A 22,984-nucleotide genomic window follows, 5' to 3' on the forward strand; every position below is an offset into this window, starting at 1 on the left:
AGCCTCTCCACCCCCCCAAAAAAAAAAAAATCACCTGGTCATCTCATGGTAAGACAGAGACCTAGAGAGGCCTACAAGACAGTGTCTCACACCCACTGTGAAATTTGGTGGAGGATCGGTGATGATCCAGGGGTGCTTCAGCAAAGCTGGAATGGGGCAGATTTTTGTTTGTGAAGAAGACATGAATCAAGCCATATACAAGATTATCTTGGAAGAAAACTTGCTTCCTTCTGCTCTGATAATGTTCCTTAACTCTGAGGATTGGGTTTTCCACCAGGACAATGCTCCACGCCACACAGGCAGGTCAATCTAGGTGTGGATGGAGGACCACAAGATCAAGACCCTCTCATGGCCAGCCCAATCTCCAGACCTGAATCCCATTGAAAACCTCTGGAATGTGAGCAAGAAGAAGATGGATGCTCACAAGTCATCAAACAAAGCTGAACTGACTGAATTTTTGCACAAGTAGAGGCATAAAGTCATCCAAGAGCAAAGTGAAAGACTGGTGGAGAGCATGCCAAGACGCATCAAAGCTGTGATTAAATGTGAGGGATGTTCCACCAAATACTGATTTTTGATGTCGTTTAAAATTTAATATGATCTTGATTTCTATGCATTATTCAAGGTCTACAAACACTTTTTTGACCAGTGGTCATTTTATGCAATTAAATGCTCCAAGTGATAAGATTTTTATGTGGAATTTGGGGGAAATGTCAGTGGTTTATGGAATAAAACAAACAAAAATATTCATGTTCCTCAAACACATACTTATAAACAGTAAAACCAGAGAAACTGATAATTTTGCATTTTTTTTTTCCCCAGAGCTGTATATCATGTCAGATGTCCAATATAATGGAAAGAAATGCATTAAATCAGGAGGAGTGGTCTTGTACGTGCACAGACCGAACATAAGCAACAGTGCACTGGCAAAAACGCAAACACACTTTAAATATTATGCATACACATATGTGAAATATACTGCAGCCTACCACATTTTCAGCAACAGCAGAACTATTCAGGCCATCACTCCCATCATTCTCCCTCAGATAAGAGTCACTCGCTCCATCTTTAAAAAAAAGACATGACAAACCCTTGAACAGCTGATTTATTCTAAATTACAAACCAAGCATAAAACACACCATAACGACTGAAAAATGCTTGACCAACCAAGACGTTATTACTGACAGTTCAATATACTCTTAAATAGTAGATTTCGCCTACCTTCAGAGAAACAAAGCGACACAGCATCATTTTGCTCACTGTTCTGTGGTGGCTCAATAGACTTCTGTTTGTCTCCCTCAGGAGTCAAAGGTGATGGGAGCTCTGCACTGGTTACTTTAGGAAAAGTCGCTGGCCCACCTTTGGGAGGTGGAATATCAATGCCCATCAGTCGATACTTCCTCCTGCGATTACCGATCCATGTCTGCCATAAAAAAAAAAAAGTTGAACAAGCCATGTTCAATAACAAAGTGTGTTTCATTTACTGAATTTTAACATAAGGTATAAAATTAAACCATTGTATCAATTTGTTTTGCGCAGTTGCCCTTTTTTCTATTGTCGTTACAATACCGATATCAGAGCTCCACCACATGGTTGTGTTCTTTAACCTGAGACAGCTTGTTTTATGCTGGTCCTGAGCTTGGGTTACTGTCTGTGTAGAGTTGCACATGTTTTCCCTGTTTCTGTGCGGGTTTCCTCCAGGATCTCCAGTTTCCTCCCACCTTCCAAAAACATGCTCGCAGCTGGATTGGCTATGCTAAATTACCCCTGTGTATGAATGAATGCATGACTGTGCTTGCATGGTGCTCTGCGATGGAGTGGTGTTTCATCCCAAGTGCAAGTCCAACTTGTACCCAGTGACCGACTCCAGATCCAACACAACCCTGATCAGGATAACTAACTTCCTGAAGATGGATGGACAAATGAACAAACAGCTTCTGTAAATATTATGAAAATGATCTGGTAAGGAACTGACCTCTCTCTTACCATCACTAAACTGGTGAAGACAAAAATTACTCCCAAGTTGATGCATACAATAAACTCTCTCTCACCAGTCCACTCATTTTTGTTTGGGTTGCTCGCAACATTTTATCCAAGTCTATAAACTATTGAGTATGTGTGGTTGACAAGTGTATAAAAATCTTTTGGCCTTTAAAAATGATGTGTTAGACTAGCCTGGCAAGCCAGACTAAATGCGAATATTTAGTCTGGCCTCGATCCGTAGACATTTCCGACAGGGGTAGGAGGAACAAACCGCTGTCTTTCAAACTGTCTCTGTGCGTATAGGCCAACGCTCTGACCAATCAGCACAACAGTGACTGTGACGTAGTCAGAGCGACAGAAAGCAGTGGGGGAGACCTTGAAATAAATAATTTTTCAAAATGCGTATTAATTAATAAACAGGTTCTAGATATTAAGAAGTTTGGAGATAATGACCACAAGTTCGGAGTCTGTACCACATACATTCATTTTTTTTCCAAGTGTTTTCAAGGGTTTGCTTAAACTGTTTTTGAGAGTTTTTATTTAGTGGTGTTTGGTGAAATAATTTCCCTTAAATTTAAAATAACGGGAAAATAAGAAACAATCAAAAAGTAATGTTTCAAAGCTGTTTATTAATTCTTCGTACTGCACAAACTAGCCCATCCTTTTGGCTACCAGCGGAGCCAGCTGGTAGATCAGACTTTTGCCATAGCCGGTCGGCAAAACAGCGAAAACGTCCTTCTTGAAAAGGAATGAGCGGAGAGCCTCTTCCTGCTCATGTTTCAACGAAAACTCCAAGTCTAATTCTTCTAAAACTGATTCCAAAGCGGAGTCAAACGCGCGCTGTTCACTAGCCGTAGCCATCTTTCCTGCTGTGCTTTCTCCAGCATCGCGCAGCTTTGTCGTCACTCCTGCAAAAGCCCGCCCAAAGAATCCAAACAAAAACCTTGCGTTGTGACTGGCGGGCACGATTTGATGCCTGGGGTGTTTTTGTTTATATGGTGCGAGGCTAGACCCATTCGCTAGGCAAAAATATTTTTGTCCGCTAGGCGGGTGGGTCTAGTTTACTAGGCTAGTGTTAGACCAAATTAATTTGCAAATTTTGAGTAATATTTCCTGAATGCAATAGCAGGACTGTGAAATAGAAATGACAAAATCCGAGGAAACAATTTTAGCAGGGGGCCTGGGGGCCGCAGGGCCCCAGAAGCTGAACAGATTTTGTGTATATTGATAGATTTGAAGCATCTCCTGAAAGCAAATATTTTCTCAACCATGCCATTTAATTTGAACTGTTATTATGTTGAAATAATACAATTTGAACTGATTTACCTTTTAACTGATAAGGGTTCACTTGAAGAATGAAAATATATCAATAACATACCTCATATTGTAAATTCACTTATATTCTTGTGTCGATTTGTATCAATTCATTGGGTGCCATAATGTCTTTTCCAGGGGGGAAATTCTAGACTGACTATTAAACAATAGTCACTAATGTTCTTGTTTTTGAACTGATTCAATACCAAAATGTCTTTCTTGTTCATGTTAGACAGATTCTAGTCAAAAACTATATACAACTATTTACAAGTCAATATTTATAATTTATTTCCTTTTCTTTGTTAGCAGTTTCTTCAGCTTAGAAAGCCTACTCTTTTCTTTCCGACTTTCTATACGGCTTTTCCTTGCTCTTTTGGTCTCTCTTTCATTACATATTCATGATAACAATGAACATTATGAACAATAACATAAGTTAAAACTACATAAATAATAAATGTGAACAAGATGGTCTACCTGGTAATCTATAGTTCAACAGCTTCAATTTCACCAATTCCGCATGTTTTTTTCCTTTAACATGGTCAACCAAACGTGTTCTTCCACCAGAACTGTACTTCACATCCTGATGGCACAAGATGCAGTAAGCTTTCCCCGGTTCTTTTATCTTCCGTATGTGCTCATGGAGATATTCACTACCGGCTTTAAACTCCAGCCATCGCCAATTCCATGGATTTTTGATGCCGTTTTCCTTGTCAATGTTTTTGACATTGTCGGTCTCACCGTCCTCCCTCTGAACGATGTCCCTCCGTGACGCGGACATACCGCGAAATTCTCCTTTTCAAAACCGCTGATATCGAAAGCGTGTTTAAAGAGCACAATGGTAAAACGAAAAGAACACAAGATTCGCGCCATGGTTTGGCTCGGTGACACTCGCTGTACGAGACTACTAGCGGTCGGTAGACAACAACCCCCCCCAATTTGTTATTGCAAAATTAGATGATTTACTAAAATTATATTTTTGGCGGCCAAATTCGCGGAATTCCGCGGATCCTTCACAGCCCTGAATAGGCATTTATAAAAGAATACTTGATTAGTTATCTACCAGTGAACAGGCTGATCTATTTCAACTTAAACAGCTCCCTTGTTGACCCAAGAATGCCTGTTAAAATCAAGCAAAATCAGGAAATTCAGTAGTCAGGATTTAATAGCAATATATCCATAAAAGCCTTTCCTTCTTAAAGCTTTGTAAACAGAGCAAAAGGAAAACATTTAAGCATTGAGAAATAACTAAAAAGTAATCTACAGACCTTAATAATTTCACTGTCCACGCTGAGCTCAGTGGCAGCCGCTGCAATCTTCTCTCTGCACACAGAGCCCAGACTGGTCATGCCGTTGTCCCAGTACGTCTTTAGTGTGTACAGATCTTCATCACTAAACTGGGTCCTATCCTGGAGCTACATAGAAACAAGATTTAGAAAGGTTCCATGTTCACATCCTGGACACAAGTGCATCACTGGAAGAAATTTGTGCACTCACTGTTCTTTTACGGGAATTGCTAAGAAGCCAGGGAGATGACAGGATACTTACCTAAGAAAAGACAAAATATCTTATCAGTCACTTCCAGTCATTTATCAATCTAGCCATCTTGTACCATGTCCCATAATGCAATAAAATATTCAAAAATGTTCAAGGTTTTTGTTAAAAGATGCAATTTGATGAACAAAATTAACAACTAAAAATATTTATACCATGACCTTCAAACACCACAGATTTGTATACTAGGTGTGAATGCACATAACCCATCCGAGCACACCAACTTACATTACCACCCAAGCAATTTGTAGAGAAATCTGGAAAGCTAATGATTAACAATAAATATACAAGCTATAGTTAGTTACTCTCATAACTCTGAAAGTAAATAAAACCTAAATATATTCAGTTTTGGCGGCACGGTGGTGTAGTGGTTAGCGCTGTCGCCTCACAGCAAGAAGGTCCTGGGTTCGAGCCCCGGGGCCGGCGAGGGCCTTTCTGTGTGGAGTTTGCATGTTCTCCCCGTGTCCGTGTGGGTTTCCTCCGGGTGCTCCGGTTTCCCCCACAGTCCAAAGACATGCAGGTTAGGTTAACTGGTGACTCTAAATTGACCGTAGGTGTGAATGTGAGTGTGAATGGTTGTCTGTGTCTATGTGTCAGCCCTGTGATGACCTGGCGACTTGTCCAGGGTGTACCCCGCCTTTCGCCCGTAGTCAGCTGGGATAGGCTCCAGCTTGCCTGCGACCCTGTAGAAGGATAAAGCGGCTAGAGATAATGAGATGAGATGAGATATTCAGTTTTTGATCAATTCCTAGTATAACTTGCACAGAAACAGAACAGTTATGTAGATTTTTACAAACTGACAGTTTGCACGCATTCACAGACTATTGATTATTCTCTTGCCAGTGGAACTCTGCATTGCTTATCGATGATTCAGTGATGGAATGTGATCTCAGAAATCGCTTGATATTGCAAGCTGAAAAGCAGGCAACGTTCAGCTCCTATAACATGCTCAATTTTATGTGCTAAAAGGAGACGGCAAAAAAAAAAACTGCTTCATTAAAATTTGGTCAATGAGTTTTTGCGCATTAAGAAAAAAGCCACACATTTTCCCAGTTACAGCCTAGTTTCCATTGGACTGGCTTATTAAATTTCAACACCACACTGATGATAAAATTCACAGACTACCTACATGTCCAGCAGTAGGGTACACTAGGCTTCTATGCACATCAAATTCTGACATGGCTCACATGTCAATGTGGCAAAAATGGGCGTTTGAGATGGGTGGGACGCATGTCCGCATGCATAGTTTTGCGCAAGCTTGTTTGCAGGAAACATGGCACACTTGTGACTGTTAGTTCTATTTCTACTAGAATTTGTCTAGAGACAACAACTTAGACAGGGAGCCCTGGTGGCCTCACAAATGTTGTAGACCAGGGCTTTTCAAAGTGTGGGGCGCGCGCCCCCCCCGGGGGGCGCCAGAGTTCTTCAGGGGGGGCGCAACGTGAGGAGCCTTTACTAGAGACAAAATGGATCGATTTTTAGTACCTAAAGCTACAGTGAGTGAGGAGACAGAGTTTGGGCCAAGCAAAAAAACCCAGAGCCTCCAGGATGTTGCGATTTGCAACTTCAGCGCAAATTCAACCAATCCCCGCGAATTCAGGGCGGTGTTACAATTATATCCAAATCACCGCAACTTTCCCGCAAATTTGACCAATCGTTGGCGTCGTCTTGAGGTGACGTCGACAAACTACCTTCCGCCTTACTTCCGTGTTTACGTTCAAGAGAAGCAGCATGCGCGCAGTGTTGCCAGATTGGGCAGTTTTAAGTGCATTTTGGCGGGTTTTGAACATATTTTGGACTGGAAAACGTCAGCAGTATCTGGCAACATTGCATGATGTGCGAGTCAGTGTTTCTGTAGGCTTAAATTCTGTTACTGAAAGTGTGTGATGTTTACAGTGAAGCACTGTGTGCACTTACTTTATTTTTTTTTACTTAATACAAGAAAGTAATGGATGCCAACATTTTTGCCAAAATGGTATTTTATTTTCCATTGTTTAGGCAGCTTCAGCATCATACTGTGAGATTCTGTTCAAATTGTTTTTTTTTCTTCTATGAAGCCTGAGCCATTTATTTTATTGGTTTATAATTATTGTTTAATTTAGTCTTCAGGAGAGACTGCCTGCACACAGTACTATTATTAATAGTTTTTTTTCTTACATGAAAGCTGAGGCATTTATATTATATTTTAAGGTAACTTCATGCTGTGCTGTGAGGTTCTATGCACTTCAACTTTTGAACCAACAGGTGCATTTGGATAAGTAAAGCCTATTTTTCTGCATTTTTGTAGTCCTGGTAATCTTTTATATTGGTAAAGTTGTTTATAGGACCATTTCTCAGTGTCTTTGTTTTTTAATCAATAGTTTTTCAGTAATAACTTAATATTTAACATATCACTCAATTTTAATCACAAAAAGAGAAAATCGCAACAATTTCTCGCAACTTTCACTTCCTCCCGCAATGTAATCGCAACAAAAACCTAAAAAACACCACAACTTTCATCACAATTTTTTTGGAAACCCCCCGCAACATCAGACATTTTAGCCTGCAACAATCACAAAAAAGGCCCGCAGAATCCTGGGGGACTGGAAAAAGAAGGAAGTATGACCACGATTATTTAAAGTTTGGATTTTCATGGACTGGATCTGAAGATGCTCCACTGCCACAGTGTGTTGTCTGCCAAGAGGTGCTAGCTAACGATGCTATGAGATGTTTAAAATGTGTAAAACAAGATGTTTTAAAAAGCACAGATGTTTAAAATGTGAAAAAGAAAAAAAATAAAAATGTGTACAACAACAACCATTTTTTAAAAATACGAATGGAACATTAAGTATAGCAACAACAAAAATTGTGTGTGTGTGTGTGTGTGTGTGTGTGTGGGGGGGGGGGGGGGACGCTGTTGTTTATTTGCTCTCCGAGGGGGGGCTGACTCTCCCACACTTTGAAAACCCCTGTTGTAGACAGCTCTCTAATCCCCAACACGCTCAAGGAGTGATAAAAAATTCTAGGATTGCTCTGATTGCAAACAAAGAGTGCAGCAAGGTCATGCGCATCCAGGAGAGGCAAGCAGTAACCATGAGTGAGTCAATATGCCACATGATGTTGCGCTGTCAACATCGGGACTTTTGTTACTCACACTGCTGTGATAATGTGCACATTTGTGACTTTACTATAAGCCAGAGAGCAAACATCAAATTCTGTGTCAAAAATCAGGGAATCAACACTCCAGACCCTAGAAACGTTTCTGCAAGCCAACAGCAATGAGCCAGGCAAGGTGTTTTGAGTGGCATTCATGTGTCAAGAGGAGCAGAACGTCATCCTCCAGTGATGTCCTGTCCCTCTAGAAGCGTGAATGCCACTCAAAACACCTCACCCAACTCACTGTTTCATTGCTGTAGGCTTGCTGAAGCATTTCAAGCGTCTCTGTTGTTGATCACAAACACTTGCATATTGCACAAATTGCAAATGCGCATGTGCACATTATCATAAAAATCACATGTAACACGGGTCCTGATGTTGACAGCGTGACATCACGCAGCATACCAACTCAGGAGAGCTACTGCTCACTCCTACTACCTACACACACACTTGCCACGCTCTGTTGGTTCAACAGAAACAGTACAGGAACTTTTTAATTGTACCTCATACATCTGATTCAACACGCATGATGCTACGGGACACGGTCATTACTCTTGTGTCCCCTTCACTATGCTGCTGCCATTTACAAAGCATCATGAGACCCACGGTCTTCTGAGGTAGCTTAGTTTGGCAAAATTTGAGAAACTTTGCAAGGTCCTCACAAATTTTCATTCATTAGTCCAGAATGTCAATACATTTGAAAACATAGTGGACTGAAAGACTTTTTATAAATGTGTCTTGTATATTTATAAAAAGCTAATCTCATAATGCATAATAAAAAGGCATAACTTTAATAAGCTTAAACTGACAGGAAGGACATCTAGTCTCCAACCGCTATGGCTAGCCTTCAACATTGAAAGCCTTTTCCAGAATTGAGTGATGCCCGCTTAGTGAGGATATAATACTGAAATTGCCAACACCGGTATTCAAACCTCAGACATAAGTCCAGACTTAAGTGCTATTCAGAAGTTATTCATGAGTTACTTACGGTAAGTGGGATTCGAGTCCAAGTAAAACCGAGGCACATCTTACTGCGATTCTGAACTTGGACTTAAACCCATTTTCTTGGACAAGACTGGCTTGAACAAGGAACAGCATTTCTTGTTCCAGCACCACAGTCTGACAGCTCAATGTAACCACAAGGTGTCTTGTTTTGGTCCAGGAAAAACAATGGGATGCCATTCGAGGCAAATGTACACTATGTGGCCAAAAGTGAGAAGGCAGCTGACCATCATATCCACATGTGGTTCTTCCTCAAACTGTTGCTGCAAAGTTGGAAACACACAATTGTATAAAATATCTTTGTTTGGTGTAATAGTAATTTCCTTTCACTGGAACTCAGAGGCCCAAACATGCTCTAGCATGAAAATGCCCTGGTGCACAAAGCGAAGTTCATGAAGATACAGTTTGCCACTTAGAACAACAACTCGAGCAGCTTGCACAGAGCCCTGACTTCAAGCCCATTGAACACCTTTGGGATGAATACACCAACTGCTCCCCAGGCTTCCTCACTGAATGTCAGAGTCCGACTTCAGTAATGCTCTTGCAGCTGAACAGACAAATTCCCACAGCCATGATCCAAAAGCGAGTGGAAAATCTCTCCAGAAGTGTGGAGGTTATTATAATGGAAAAAGGGAGACAATCTAGAATGGGACGTTCAACAAGAACATATGGGTGTTATGGTCAGGTGTGTACATACTTTTGGGTATACAGTACTAGTGCATCTCAAACAATTAGAACATTGTGAAAAAGTTCAGTATTCCCCATCAGTGATTGAAGAGTGAAAATTTTATATAGTCGAGACTCATTACACACAAATTAAAATGTTTCAAGCATTTTTCTATTTTAATTTTGATAATTATGGCCTACAGTGCAAAAAAAAAAACCTCAAAATATTATACTTTAATTTCGAGGAGAACAGTATAAATACCATGCATCTCGTGGTCTAGTTCAGTATATGCAACCACAATCATGGGGAAAGACTGGTGACTTGACAGTTGTCCAGAAGACAGACAAATCAGACACTCTCCACAAGGAGGGTAAGCCACACAGTCAGTCACTGCTGAAAAGGCTGGCTGGAAAAGGTGCGCAAGGAACAGGGATGACTGCAGCCTTGAGAGAATTGTTAAGAAAAGTCGATTCAGGAACTTGGGAGAGCTTCACAAGGAGTGGACTGAGGCCAGTGTCAGTGCATCAAGAGCCACCATGCACAGACATCTTCAGGAAAGAGGCTACAACTGTTGCATTCCTAATATCAAGACACTCCTGAATCAGAGACAAAGTAAGAAGACAAAGAACTGGACTGCTGCTCAGTGGTCCAAAGTCCTTGAAAGTAAATTTTGCATTTCTTCATTTGGAAATCAAGGTCCTAGAGTCTGGAGGAAGAGTGGAGAGGCACAGAATCCAAGGTGTTTGAAGGTCAGTATGACGTTTCCACAGTCAGTCATGATTTGGGGAGCCATGTCATCTGCTGGTGTTGGTCCACGGTGATTTATCAAGCCCAAAGTCAACACAGCAGCCTACCGGGAGATTTTAGAGCACTTCATGCTTCCGTCTGCTGACAATTTCCTTTTCCAGCAGGACTTAGCACCTACCCACAGTGACAAAACTACCACCAAATGGTTTGCTGACCATAATCTTACTGTGCTTGATTGGCCAGCCAACTTGCCTGACCTGAACCCCATTGAGAATCTGTGGGGTACTGTCAAGAGGAAGATGAGAAACACCCGACCCAAAAATACAGAGGAGCTGAAGGCTGCTATAAAAGCAACCTGGGCTTCAATAACACCTCAGCAGTGCCAATGGCTGATCGGCTCCATGCCACACCGCATTGATGCAGTAATTCATGGTAAAGGAGCCCCAACCAAGTACTGAGTGTATAAATGAATATACTTTCCAGATGTTGGACATTCTGTATTCTAAATCCTTTTTTGATTCATCTTAGGAAATATTCTAATAATATGAGATTAGATTTCTGGTTGTTTTCATGAGCTATAAACCATAATAAAAATAAATAAATAAATAAATAAATAAATAAATTTTTTTAAAAAAAGCTTGAAAAACAGTGTTTCAAAAAATTTGATATTTCACAATCTAATAACTTTGCCAATTTTTGTTCAATTGACCTCAAATTTTAACAGCATGTGTGGAAACAGGTCAAAATTTTGTTTAATTTTTTTTGTTTTTATCTTTTTAGGTATAGAAATGCCACTCACTGGAAAAGAAAAGGCGTTTTGGGTGTTAAAGTACGCTCGAACACAGACGAACAAGACTATACAGCATGCATTTATGAGAGAATTCTCTAAAAACGCACCAACCGCAATGCAGATTTGGACATGGCACAAAAAGTTCAAAGGAGGAAGGCTGTCTGTGCAGGGCAAAAGGATCTGAATGACCACCAGCATCGGAAGAGACAGTCGATCAGGTTTGCGAATATTGAAAATTTGTGAAATTGTTCATGGACTCCACATACCTTTTGAATTTCTCCTTCAAATTTTGAGGAACAAATCTTATATTGCTCAACATTAAGCCTGTTCAGTTTCATTTGCTTAGATGATGTAGTTTCTGGGATATTTACATCTCAAATAATATCAAATTTTTTGAAACACCCTGTATGTGTTATGAATACAGAATACATGAAAGTTTACATTTTTTAATTAAATTCCAAAATAAAGATTTTTTTCGGCATGGTGATGTAGTGGTTAGCACTGTCACCTCGCAGCAAGAAGGTTCTCGGTTTGGGCCCAGCGGCCGATGGGGGCTTTTCTGTGTGGAGTTTGCATGTTCTCCCCATGTCTGCATGAGTTTCCTCTGGGTGCTCCGGTTTCCCCCACAGTTCAAAAGACATGCCGTTAGGTTAACGTGGGGCGGCCTTGGGCTGAAGTGCCTTTGAGCAAGGCACCTAACCCACTGCTCTGGATATGTGCGTGCTCACAGCATTTTAATCAAACAGTGCTTACCAGACAGATTTTTAAAAGTTATGAATGGATAAAGTTATGAATTAACTTAGTGAATATATGCATAATGCAGCTTAGCCTTCAAACGATAGGCACATTTCCTTTACAGCATAGAGTACTGAATTAACAAAAACACTGGAAATATTTCATTAACTTTACAAAACAGATTTTTTGTTAGAAAGTCATATATTTCACAGTAAACATTTTATGGGTATCTAAAAATGACTACTAAAAAGAGGTTTTATTTAAGTTTAAATGGAACATTGCCGTATATTGGAGTCTTTTACAAAAGTATAATACTCAAAGTGTTTCCATGTTTCATTTAAAAGGCCAACAAAACCCAAAAATAAAATGCCGTTTGCCAATCATGGCAAATGCCCTGATGTGCCCTCTGTACATTGAACTTAAAAATAAAACTTTATGACACCAATTTATCCATTTTAAAAATTATGATATTGCTAAAAACAGGCTTACATGGGTGCATCATGTGCAGTGAAACTGGATATCCGCCTAGGACATTAAGGGCACACTAGAACACCATTTCCCTTCATTACGTGATCAAATAAAGACTAATTCTTGAAAAAACCCCAAAACAAAACAACCCCCCCCAACCTCAGGCACTGGAGAACCGTGCCCTTGTCCTCTGTTTGTTTTCACTGCTTCAGATGGGTTAAATGCAGAAAAAGAATTTCACTCTGCTGTAATGTATGTGAGACAAATAAAGGCTTCCAATTCTATAAATCGAAATCAGAAATTCAGTAACCATGTGATTTTTACTGGCAACAACATGCGATTCAACAGACTTCACTTTTATGAAGTATGAATTTTACTCAGCTAGATAACGGATATGCACATGGCCAGATCCACAAAAACGTGGGGGGAGGGGGTCAACCCAGTAAGGCTGTGGGTCCGGGGCCATCAGAGGCCCCTGGAAGCTCTGCAGTTTTTAAATCCCTGGAGATGCATTTTGAGCTGTCAGAGACATGTTGTAAATAAAATCTCTTACAGAAAATTACCATATTAAAAATATGTTTTAAAAGCAGGAACTTTCAAAACCATTTCATCAGTCACTTAAAATGATATCGTCAGAGTTGCAGGTATACGCGTAGAACATAATTACAACTGATCTATGGTAATATTTATGAAAGTTGCACTGTCATATAATGCATTACCACATGACATACAGTGTAGTACACTGACCAGAAAACACCTTATATCAATAAATTATTACTATTTTAGCAACTGCAATCTTGGCTCCTGTTCAGGAGCTTCAATGTACATAAGACAGTGAATATACCCAGGGAAACTGAAGTAACGCAAGTGGCCACTTAAAACAGAGCTTAATACCGAGATAACTATAAACATTTCCCCCCAAAATTCACCTTTAAACCTCCTCTTTGCCTCCAATAACTCACCTTTAACCTCTAATCTATGGACTGCACTGCAAAAAATTAAAAACTGAATTTGAGGAGAAAATTACTTAATACGAGTGAAATTATCTTGCTGCATGCACAGATATTTTTACTTGATAAGACATCTTAGTTGGTTGCAATCTAGAACTAGGTTTAATAATCTCAGAATTGATGTCTTGTATTCTTCCAATACGAAATTCTAGATCAACTATTTTCAAAATATTTTCACTTGCTATCATTTTTTGCAGCGTGGAACTACACCTGATATGGCACAATATGTAGGAACTGTGCTGTACTGAAGAACCATGAAAACCTATATAACAGGGATTGGTGGGAGCTCTAAGCACTGTCAGTGCTGCAAGAAATGAGAGATGGGTTTATGAAGAGAACGTTTCAGTGTCTGTTTCCATAAATGTATGCGTCTATATCCAAAATTAATATACATTATAAATACAAAAACACTGTTCTTGACAGTGTGAGCCAATAGGCCCAAGCAGATTTTCTTCAGACCTACAGCATCTCTCGCAGACCGATCCAGCCGCTGTCGTAAAAATCAAAGTGAGGCTCACCACCAAAACGGCATGTGTCCCATGTACAACCCCGAGTCCAAAAAAGTTGGGACAAAGTACAAATTGTAAATAAAAACGGAATGCAATAATTTACAAATCTCAAAAACTGATATTGTATTCACAATAGAACATAGACAACATATCAAATGTCGAAAGTGAGACATTTTGAAATTTCATGCCAAATATTGGCTCATTTTAAATTTCATGACGGCAACACATCTCAAAAAAGTTGGGACGGGGCAATAAGAGGCTGGAAAAGTGAAAGGTGCAAAAAAAAAGAACAGCTGGAGGACCAAATTGCAACTCATTAGGTCAATTGGCAATAGGTCATTAACATGACTGGGTATAAAAAGAGCATCTTGGAGTGGCAGCGGCTCTCAGAAGTAAAGATGGGAAGAGGATCACCAATCCCCCTAATTCTGCTCCGACAAATAGTGGAGCAATATCAGAAAGGAGTTCAACAGTGTAAAATTGCAAAGAGTTTGAACATATCATCTACAGTGCATATCATCAAAAGATTTAGAGAATCTGGAAGAATCTCCGTGTGTAAGGTCAAGGCCGGAAAACCATACTGGGTGCCCGTGATATTCAGGCCCTTAGACGGCACTGCATCACATACAGGCATGCTTCTGTATTGGAAATCACAAAATGGGCTCAGCAATATTTCCAGAGAACATTATCTGTGAACACAATTCACCGTGCCATCTGCTGTTGCCAGCTAAAACTCTATAGTTCAAAGAAGAAGCCGTATCTAAACACGATCCAGAAGCACAGACGTCTTCTCTGGGCCAAGGCTCATTTAAAATGGACTGTGGCAAAGTGGAAAACTGTTCTGTGGTCAGACGAATCAAAATTTGAAGTTCTTTATGGAAATCAGGGACGCCATGTCATTCGGACTAATGAGGAGAAGGATGACCCAAGTTGTTATCAGCGCCCAGTTCAGAAGCCTGCATCTCTGATGGTATGGTACTTTTTTGGAATCGGGGTTATACATACACAGGGTATAGTAAGTACCGGGATACCCTATTAATGAATACAAGCAGTAGCTGGACAGCCGACACGCATGTGTATGCAGCAAGTCTGCTGCAGCATCTTATCATTTTGGCTTGTGAACCTGCGTGCTAATGATACCATAAACATAAAAGGATGGTGCACACTCTTTACATGTAGTCTACAGTGCAGTCCGGGAATACAGTATGTCATGTCGATGCATGAAGTTCCTGTGCCCTGTTAAAATCCAACAGGACTCACCCAGCTTGCTTTTCACTGCATTCGTATTACAAGCAAAAAAAAAAGAAAAAAAAAAATCAAACTAGGACCTACAACCCCGATTCCAAAAAAGTTGGGACAAAGTACAAATTGTAAATAAAAATGGAATGCAACGATGTGGAAGTTTCAAAATTCCATATTTTATTCAGAATAGAACATAGATGACATTTCAAATGTTTAAACTGAGAAAATGCATCATTTAAAGAGAAAAATTAGGTGACTTTAAATTTCATGACAACAACACATCTCAAAAAAGTTGGGACAAGGCCATGTTTACCACTGTGAGACATCCCCTTTTCTCTTTACAACAGTCTGTAAACGTCTGGGGACTGAGGAGACAAGTTGCTCAAGTTTAGGGATAGGAATGTTAACCCATTCTTGTCTAATGTAGGATTCTAGTTGCTCGACTGTCTTTGGTCTTTTTTGTCGTATCTTCCGTTTTATGATGCGCCAAATGTTTTCTATGGGTGAAAGATCTGGACTGCAGGCTGGCCAGTTCAGTACCCGGACCCTTCTTCTACGCAGCCATGATGCTGTAATTGATGCAGTATGTGGTTTGGCATTGTCATGTTGGAAAATGCAAGGTCTTCCCTGAAAGAGACGTCGTCTGGATGGGAGCATATGTTGCTCTAGAACCTGGATATACCTTTCAGCATTGATAGTGTCTTTCCAGATGTGCAAGCTGCCCATGCCACACGCACTAATGCAACCCCATACCATCAGAGATGCAGGCTTCTGAACTGAGCGCCGATAACAACTTGGGTCGTCCTTCTCCTCTTTAGTCCGAATGACACGGCGTCCCTGATTTCCATAAAGAACTTCAAATTTTGATTCGTCTGACCACAGAACAGTTTTCCATTTTGCCACAGTCCATTTTAAATGAGCCTTGGCCCAGGGAAGACGTCTGCGCTTCTGGATCATGTTTAGATACGGCTTCTTCTTTGAACTATAGAGTTTTAGCTGGCAACGGCGGATGGCACGGTGAATTGTGTTCACAGATAATGTTCTCTGGAAATATTCCTGAGCCCATTTTGTGATTTCCAATACAGAAGCATGCCTGTATGTGATGCAGTGCCGTCTAAGGGCCCGAAGATCACGGACACCCAGTATGGTTTTCCGGCCTTGACCCTTACGCACAGAGATTCTTCCAGATTCTCTGAATCTTTTGATGATATTATGCACTGTAGATGATGTGTTCAAACTCTTTGCAATTTTACACTGTCGAACTCCTTTCTGATATTGCTCCATTATTTGTTGGCGCAGAATTAGGGGGATTGGTGATCCTCTTCCCATCTTTACTTCTGAGAGCCGCTGCCACTCCAAGATGCTCTTTTTATACCCAGTCATGTTAATGACCTATTGCCAATTGACCTAATGAGTTGCAATTTGGTCCTCCAGCTGTTCCTTTTTTGTACCTTTAACTTTTCCAGCCTCTTATTGCCCCTGTCCCAACTTTTTTGAGATGTGTTGCGGTCATGAAATTTCAAATGAGCCAATATTTGGCATGAAATTTCAAAATGTCTCACTTTCGACATATGTTGTCTATGTTCTATTGTGAATACAATATCAGTTTTTGAGATTTGTAAATTATTGCATTCCGTTTTTATTTACAATTTGTACTTTGTCCCAACTTTTTTGGAATTGGGGTTGTACTATTAAATATAAATTTATACCATATACTCTTCAGCTCAAACCCACATAATAATCATAATCATCATCATCATCATCTTTTGGCTGCTCCCGATTAGGGGTCGCTACAGCGGATCTTTCGCTTTCATTGCTCCCTGTCTTCAGCATCCTTCTCTACCACACCTGCCACTTTCATGTCCTCTCTCACCACATCCATGTATCTCCTCTTTGGCCTTCTTCGTTTTCGTTTGCCTGGCAGCTCCATCCTCAACATTCTCCTTCCCACATGCTCTGCATCTCTTCTCAGGATGTGCCCATACCATCTCAGTCTCATCTCTCTTAGCTTAATTCTCAAGCTCTCCACATGTGCTGTCCCTCTGATGTGCTCGTTCCTTATCCTGTCCAACCATGTCACTCCCATCGCAAACCTTAACATCCTCAACTCCGCCACCTCCAACTTTGCCTCCTGTCTCTTCGTTAAGGGTACGGTCTCCAATCCATACATCACAGCTGGTCTCACTACTGTCTTATACAGCTTACCTTTCACTTTTGCTGGGACTTTCCGATCACAAATAACTCCTGAACTCCTTCTCCAACTGCTCCACCCTGCCTGCACTCTCACCTCACTATCGCAGCCCCCATTTTCCTGCACAGTTGACCCCAGGTACTTGAATTCATCAACTTTCTTGACGTCTACTCCTTGCATCTTCACTACACTCTCATCCCCATTCTCATTGATGCACATGTATTCTGTTTTGCTACGGCTCACCTTCATTCCTCTTCGTTCCAATGCATCCCTCCATCTCTCCAAACCCAGCTCAACCTCCTTTCTACTTTCACCACGTCACAATATCATCCGCAAACATCATGTTCCATGGTGACTCTTGCTTCACTTCATCCGTCAAGCTATCCATCACTATGGCAAACAAAAAAGGACTCAAAGCAGATCCTTGATGGAGTCCCACCTTCACCTTGAACCATTCAGTTGTTCCAACTACACACCTCACTATTGTTTCACTGTTCTCATACACGTCTTGCACCACTCTGATATACTTCTCATTCACTCCAGTCTTTCTCATACAATACCATAACTCATCTCTCGGCACTCCATTGTATGCCTTCTCCAGGTCTACAAACACACAATGTAGCTTTCTCTGGCCTTTCCTGTACTTCTCCATTAACATTCTTAAAGCAAAAATTGCATCCGACGTGCTCTTCCTTGGCATAACCTGTACTGCTGTTCACAGATTGCTACCTCTCTTCTCAATCTCGCCTCCAATACCCTTTCCCATAGCTTCATGGTGTGGCTCATCAATTTTATTCCTCTGTAATTACTGCAGCTCTGTACATCGCCCTTATTCTTGTATATTGGGACTAGCACACTCTTTCTCCATTCATTTGGCATTTCCTCATTCTCTAGGATCTTATTAAACAATCTCGTTAGGAACTCCACAGCCGTCTCACCCAAACATCTCCAAGCCTCAATCGGGATACCATCTGGTCCGACTGCTTTCCCAGTCTTCATTCTTTTCATGGCTGCCCTCACCTCATCCTTACTAACCAACTCTGCTTCCTGATTTGCCGTCTCCAGGGTTTCCCATACATAGACCATTGTGTGGCACAGCACCACACAATGGATTCCTATCGCCACACAATCAGATTCGCGATTTTGAAATAAATAAATAAATAAAAATTCCGTTGCGTATCGTTCCGTTCATTCATAGCGCTCTTTCTTCTTGCTCACGCGCGCGCACACACCCACACACAGAGACAGAGAGGCGTGTACACAGGCCTGACGTTGCGCATATACCCGGACTGCAAGTAGGCCTCATCTCATCTCATTATCTCTAGCCGCTTTATCCTGTTCCACAGGGTCGCAGGCAAGCTGGAGCCTATCCCAGCTGACTACGGGCGAAAGGCGGGGTACACCCTGGACAAGTCGCCAGGTCATCACAGGGCTGACACATAGACACAGACAACCATTCACACTCACATTCACACCTACGGTCAATTTAGAGTCACCAGTTAACCTAACCTGCATGTCTTTGGACTGTGGGGCTAATTAAAAATAACAGCCTTCCCGATTCGCCTTCTGACCCCTTATTTTAAAAAGGTAGCCTACGTCATGCTCGTAATAAGCTTTATCATAGCCTTCTTGGCTTACATGAAACGGACATCCCTGAGTCAGGCTATAAACCAATTTTGATGCATACAGTAGCAGCTTGACGCAAGGAACCGGCCTTATTGCATTATCCCATTTATCCCGCTTCAGCATTCATGCAAGTTATTAATAATGGCTTGACATTCACAATAAATAAGGATTTCCCACTAGCCTAATTTTATTATTATTTTGTTGTTACATTATACTATATTTCATTTTAGTATTGGTTGAGGTAAGTGTTGAGTTCAATATTTAAAATAAAAACCTCCAGCTTGTTTTTTGCAATTTATTCCTTGAATGTCAACTAAAGAATGATTGAAAGATTGCCACCAAAAAGGCAAAAAACTAAGGTAAAAACTAATCTTTAACTTCAATTTTGGTGAGTAATTTTCATAAATTTAAAAAGACAGGTTTTCCACCAACATCAAGCCCAGCAAACTAATGGCCTGCCCTGTAATGTAAAGTTGGGTCGAGGAATGAAACCAGGCAGGGTTCTGGTAAAAATTGTTTTCGCTGTCTTCTCTTAAAGAACTTAAAAGAATTTAGATTGAATTGAATAATCTCAAATGCTTCTTGTAGCTTTAAAATAGTCCCAGCAGGTGACTCTGAAGAAAAATACTGTGTGTTTGAACACCGCCCGCTGTAAACACTTTGCATACACCCCAATGACTGACTCCACCGACCGCCACAACACCACCGCGCACGAGTCCCTCATCGGCACAGTGGAGCACCACAAATTGCTACCTGGTCTGTGGGAAACACTGTTTTCTCTCTTGGATTCTCCTCATTTAATAAATCCTCAAAGTACTCTTTCCACCTTCTTAATATACTCTCTTTGTTTGTCAGCACATTTCCATTTACATCTTTCATCACTCTTACCTATACATCCCTCGCTTCCCTGTTTCTCTGCCTGGATTGTCTGTACAGGTCTTTCTCTCCTTCTTTGGTCTCCAGTCTTTCGTACAACTTCGTACTTTCGCCTTCGCTACCGCTCTTTTTGCCTTCTGTCTCGTCTCTCTGTATAACCGCCTGCTTTGCTCGTCTCTCTGATCTTCCCAATTCTTCTTTGCTAGCCTCTTCTCTTTTATAATTTCCTGCACTTCTTTGTTCCACCACCATGTCTCCTTGTCTTCCTTCCTCCTTCCCGATGACCACCCTAGCATCTTCCTTGCTGCCTCTCTTACTAGTACAGCAGTAGTATTCCAATCTTCTGGCAGACTTCCATGACCACTCAATGCTCGTCTCATTTCTTCCCTAAACTCCTTCTGATGTTCAACCTCTTTTAGTTTCCACCACTTAATCTTCAGCTCCACTATTTCACGCTTCCTCTTTCACTTTCAAGCTCATCCTGCACACGACCACTTGATGTTGTCTAGCTACACTCTCCCCTGCCATCACTTTACAGTCTCCAATCTCCTTCAGGTTACCCCTTCTGCAGAGTATGTAGTCCACCTGTGTAGATCTTCCTCCACTCTTAAACGCCACCCTGTGCTGCTCTTTCTTCTCGAAGTATGTATTGACTATTGCCAAATTCATCCTCTTTGAAAAATCAACCACCATCTGCCCTTCCACATTTCTCTCTCTTACACCATATCTGCCCATCACGTCCTCATCTCCTCGGTTTCCCTCGCCAACATGTCCGTTGAAATCTGCTCCTATCAGCACGTGCTCCTCCCTCGGTATACTTTCTACCACTTCATCCATCTTTTCCCAGAAAGACTCTCTCTTCATTCTCACATCAGGGATCCCAGCAGTAATTGAAAAAAATAGAGGAATGTAAGAAACTATCAGCAGGGGTCAAGGGGGCTGCAAGCCCCCTGAATCTGTTGAGATTTTAACATTTAAAGATGCTCTAGAACACATTTTTTACATAGATTTAACATAGAAAAGCAACAGAATTTAACAATAATGTGTATCTATTTGATGGCATATTTTGTAATCAATGACGTAAGTGGCAAAAAAAATTGTTTTTAGCTATAAAAATTAGATGAAAATGTAGCTTTGAAGAATATACTTCTTCTAACCCGGATACTGCTCCGCTATCTCTTTTATGGACGACATCTTTTTTCCACGACATATTCAGGGCTGTGAAATTGTGAATAAGAAATCCGAGGAAAAGGGGGGGTCTGGGGGGCACAGCCCCCCAGCATAAGCTGGGGGTCTGGGGCCCGCAGGGCCCCAGACACCAAGCGATTTTAGGTGTTGTATGGTGTATTCTGAGCATTTCCTGCAAGTAAAAAATTGATCTCAACAAGTAAATATTTGACTAGTCTTGGTCTTCATTTTGCCATATAAAATACCTATCAACAGTTTTCTCTTTTAAAATGAAAGATCCATGTAAAATACCTTGAAATATCTAATAAGTGCCTATGTATTTTATCTCTTAATCAAAATAAAAGTTAAAAAAAATGTGTAAATAACAATTTAAAGAAATGTTAATAAAAGAAACCTTTGATAGGCCTTTCAAAATGACTTTGTGAAAAATCATGCTCAATATTTAAGTGAGATACCTGTTTTCTTCCAAATTACACTTAATTCTTGTATTATGTCCTGGCTTTTTCCAAGAATCTGTCACAATGTCTCTTGTCTACAGAGCAAAAGTAAAAAAAAAAACCTAATGTTTCTTATCTAATATATTATTATTTACATCTTTTCTTTTACTTCTGGCTCCTTCTATTCCTCTTTGCATCACTCCCAGCTATTTCTTTCAATTCATCTTTCAGTAAGGCTATTAGTTATTAGTTCTATAGTATTTGCATTCCTCTATTAAAGCTATTTACAAAATGTTCATAGTCTGTCAAACAGCATCTAATGAAAGTCTTTTAATTTTCTTTTCTTTAACACCATCTCTTTCAGTTTTGCAAACTTGTTCTTTTTCATCTTTTCCTTCAGTCTGTCTGTGTGTGTGTTCTTTTCTAGCCCTCTTTGCATCTCTCTCAAACACCTCCTTAGCTTTCCTTTTTGATGGCATCTTAACTATGTCTGATCTTACACCCTGTAAGTACAAAATTCATGTACGCGGTGCCAGGTCACGCAATAGCTATTTTTAGCTCTGTCATGCACGAGTCGCAGTCAAGACGTGTTCCACGCTCAGCTGGCATAAAACGCCGCGAGTCCGGCTGTATTAAGCCGCCGGTCTCGTGCAAGGCGATTAAAACTGACTAGACTCCCCCCCAATGATTTAATGCAAAAATAGACGTTTTGTGAAGATGATATTTTTCGCGACAGAATCCGCGGAAATTTCACAGCCCTGCATACTGAATTAAGTTCAACACATTAGAAACAAAAGCACGAACGGAGTTAAAACACATTTTCTAGCAAATGGGCGCAGCCATATTGTTTTCTCGTTCTATCGCGTACAGTCTCGTGGTATTTACATCAATTTAACTTCCGAGTGTTCCTGAATGTCAACGAGAACAAACGAAGCTGACAAAAACATCGCTAAACAAGCAAACCAAATCAGAACGTATTCTGCTGGTCATTTTACTTAAACAAACATATTTTTAACGGATATACAAGAGATTAAAAAAAAAAAAAAAAAAAAAAACACCACCGCTTTGGCTAGAAAAATAGCGGAATTCCGCTAAATAGTGGACGTCTGGGATCCCTGTCACATCCAACCTGTGGGGCATACGCACACACAACATTGATTACCACTCCTTGATTCTCCAACTTCATGCCCATCACTTTGACACCCTCTTCACATCAATCACACTGTTGACCAACTCTCCCCTCAAAACAATACTAAACACCATTTCTCTTTCCATCGACTCCATAATAAAACAACTTGCATCCATCTCCAATGTTCTTGGCCTTGCTTCCTTTCCACCTCGTCTCCTGCACACGCAAAATGTCCAACTTCCTTCTTTCCATCATACCTGCTAACTCTCTCGCTCTGCCAGTCAATGTTCCCACATTCAGTGTTCCTACCCTCAATTCTAAGCTCCTTCCCTTCCATCTTTCACGCTCTCTCCTAACATGCCTCCCCCCTCTTTCTCCTTCTCC

At 40.7% G+C, this 22,984-nt stretch overlaps 1 protein-coding gene across 4 annotated transcripts in view; it reads right to left on the reverse strand.

The window, feature by feature from the left end:
* hdx (highly divergent homeobox) overlaps positions 1-22,984 on the reverse strand; it is a 54,702-nt gene that overhangs the window by 6,156 nt on the left and 25,562 nt on the right. For 3 of the 4 annotated variants that reach the window (XM_060927664.1, XM_060927661.1, XM_060927662.1), the window contains 4 exons: positions 4,792-4,842; positions 4,563-4,709; positions 1,222-1,423; positions 990-1,066 (listed from right to left, as the gene is read on the reverse strand). In XM_060927664.1, the coding sequence (XP_060783647.1) occupies positions 990-1,066; positions 1,222-1,423; positions 4,563-4,709; positions 4,792-4,842 (477 nt within the window). The remainder of the gene's footprint in view (positions 1-989; positions 1,067-1,221; positions 1,424-4,562; positions 4,710-4,791; positions 4,843-22,984) is intronic. The other variant, XM_060927663.1, reaches the window with a different exon arrangement.

Source organism: Neoarius graeffei, chromosome 8 (genome assembly GCF_027579695.1).
Source record: "Neoarius graeffei isolate fNeoGra1 chromosome 8, fNeoGra1.pri, whole genome shotgun sequence".
NCBI classification, from domain to species: Eukaryota; Metazoa; Chordata; class Actinopteri; order Siluriformes; family Ariidae; genus Neoarius; species Neoarius graeffei.